This window comes from Cariama cristata, unplaced genomic scaffold (genome assembly GCF_000690535.1).
Source record: "Cariama cristata isolate BGI_N322 unplaced genomic scaffold, ASM69053v1 scaffold30359, whole genome shotgun sequence".
NCBI lineage: Eukaryota > Metazoa > Chordata > Aves > Cariamiformes > Cariamidae > Cariama > Cariama cristata.
The window spans coordinates 1-1851 of NW_009634545.1; the positions used below are offsets into that span (position 1 = coordinate 1).

Below are 1851 nucleotides of genomic sequence, written 5' to 3' on the forward strand. Positions count from 1 at the left end.
CCGCCCGCCTTCCAGCATGAAAGCCTTCAGCCCGGTGCGGTCCGTCAGAAAAAACGGCCTCTCGGAGCACAACCTGGGCATCTCCCGGAGCAAAACCCCCGTGGATGACCCCATGAGCCTGCTGTACAACATGAATGACTGCTACTCCAAGCTGAAAGAGCTGGTGCCCAGCATCCCGCAGAACAAGAAAGTGAGCAAGATGGAAATCCTGCAGCACGTTATCGACTACATCCTGGACCTGCAGATCGCCTTGGACTCGCACCCCAGCATCGTCAGCCTCCACCACCAGAGACCCGGGCAAAACCCTTCCTCCAGAACTCCTCTGACCACCCTAAACACAGACATCAGCATCCTCTCGCTACAGGTAAGCGCCTCGCCCCGCGCTCCCCGGCTCTCCGCTGACCTGGATCGGGGCGTCAGTCGGTGCTAGAGGTGCCTCTAATGCAGGGCGCGGTGGTCACCGAGGGGACAGTGCTAGGGGACGCGGCCACCTCTCCCCCCGCTGGCGGGGTCTGTAGCCAGACGTGCCGCGGGTGAAGCCCTGCGGGATGCAGGACAGCTTTCTCCTGCCGCCCCGAGTGCGGGGGCACCTCACCCTTACCCTTGTGGTGTTTTCTCCTCGCAGGCGTCCGAGTTCCCCTCAGAGCTCACGTCAAGCGACAGCAAAGCACTTTGTGGCTGAATCAAACGGTGAGTGCAGCGTGTCTTATGTCTAAACTTCAGGTAAAAAGTGCCTCTCTGGGGAATGGGAGGCGTGATGGTTTTTTCTAAAAGTCGGCCCTAAAAGTTGATAAGAAGATGCCTTTATAATCAGTAAGGAATTAGACTGGTAACTGAGTCCTACAGTCCAAAGTGTGTTTTGTTGCTAAGGTTCATCAGGCTGCACTCGTACTGCTCCCTGGTTAATGCAAATTCTCTCGTTATCTGTTCTTGGAGGCTTAACTTCCTGCGCCAAAGTGACTGATTAAGTTGGGAATCTTGGCACAATTCCTTAAATGCTGTGATGTGGGATTGTCTGCGCTATCAGCTAAATAAGTAACTGCTTTTAATCAAATAATTGCTGTAAGAGGCATACTGGCGCCTCTAAGCATTGCATTTACAGAGATCTAAATAGAGATTGGACTAAGAATCATCTCTCTACCCTTTCCCTTGAGTGTATGTTATTTTAATGTTCGATTTGTGTTCTTGAGAGCGAGTGTGTGAGTGTGTATGTGTTGCATCTGGACGCCAGGGTTTGCCCAATCTCTGAGTGTTTGGTTAAATGTTCAAACTGTGGCTTCCTCTCTGGCGCCAGTCTGTCCGGATCTCTGCCCTGTTAGCATTCTCCTAAATATGCCTCTTTTCAATCTCTTGCAGGTGTTCCACTGAGGTTTTTTTTTTTGCACAAGAAAATGTCTACAGGATTTTTTTTTTGCGGTGCTGAATTTATTTTTCAGCTGTATCTGGAGGGGAAAATCCACATCTAACTAAAAGGACCTTTTAAAATTAATAAAGAAGAAAAAAATCAAGATTGATCTTTATCCCCACCCCATTCTTCAACTTGGACTGAACCTAGTTATTTATGAAGAGACTCTTAAATACCCTTTCCCTAGTTGGAAGGCTTCCTTTATATACTATTCCCAACGTGGGGAGCGAAGCAAAAATCTCACAAGGAGTTGCCCATTTTAAACCAGACTTTGCCTTTTTTTCCAAAGGTGGAGCGTGAGTACCAGAAGGATCCAGTGTTCAGTTTTTTAGGAAAGTCTGTGGTCAGAAATTACCTTTTTGACACAAACCTAGGACTGAATGCTGTGTATATATTTATATATAAATATATATATGAGTGGAAACCTTGTGAACTCTTTAATTAGA

At 47.9% G+C, this 1851-nt stretch overlaps 1 protein-coding gene across 2 annotated transcripts; it reads left to right on the forward strand.

Moving 5' to 3' along the window:
* Nucleotides 1-6: 6 nt before the first annotated feature.
* ID2 (inhibitor of DNA binding 2, dominant negative helix-loop-helix protein) lies at nt 7-1806 on the forward strand. 2 transcript variants are annotated; one of them, XM_009707197.1, is made up of 3 exons: nt 7-364; nt 626-690; nt 1357-1806. In XM_009707197.1, the coding sequence occupies exons 1-2, from the start codon at nt 17-19 to the stop codon at nt 680-682; spliced, it is 405 nt and encodes a 134-aa protein (XP_009705499.1). In that variant the 5' UTR covers nt 7-16; the 3' UTR covers nt 683-690; nt 1357-1806. The 2 variants fall into 2 exon arrangements, with proteins under 2 accessions (XP_009705499.1, XP_009705500.1); XM_009707198.1 differs by having other exon boundaries at nt 8-364; nt 626-723; nt 1510-1713.
* Nucleotides 1807-1851: the final 45 nt, after the last annotated feature.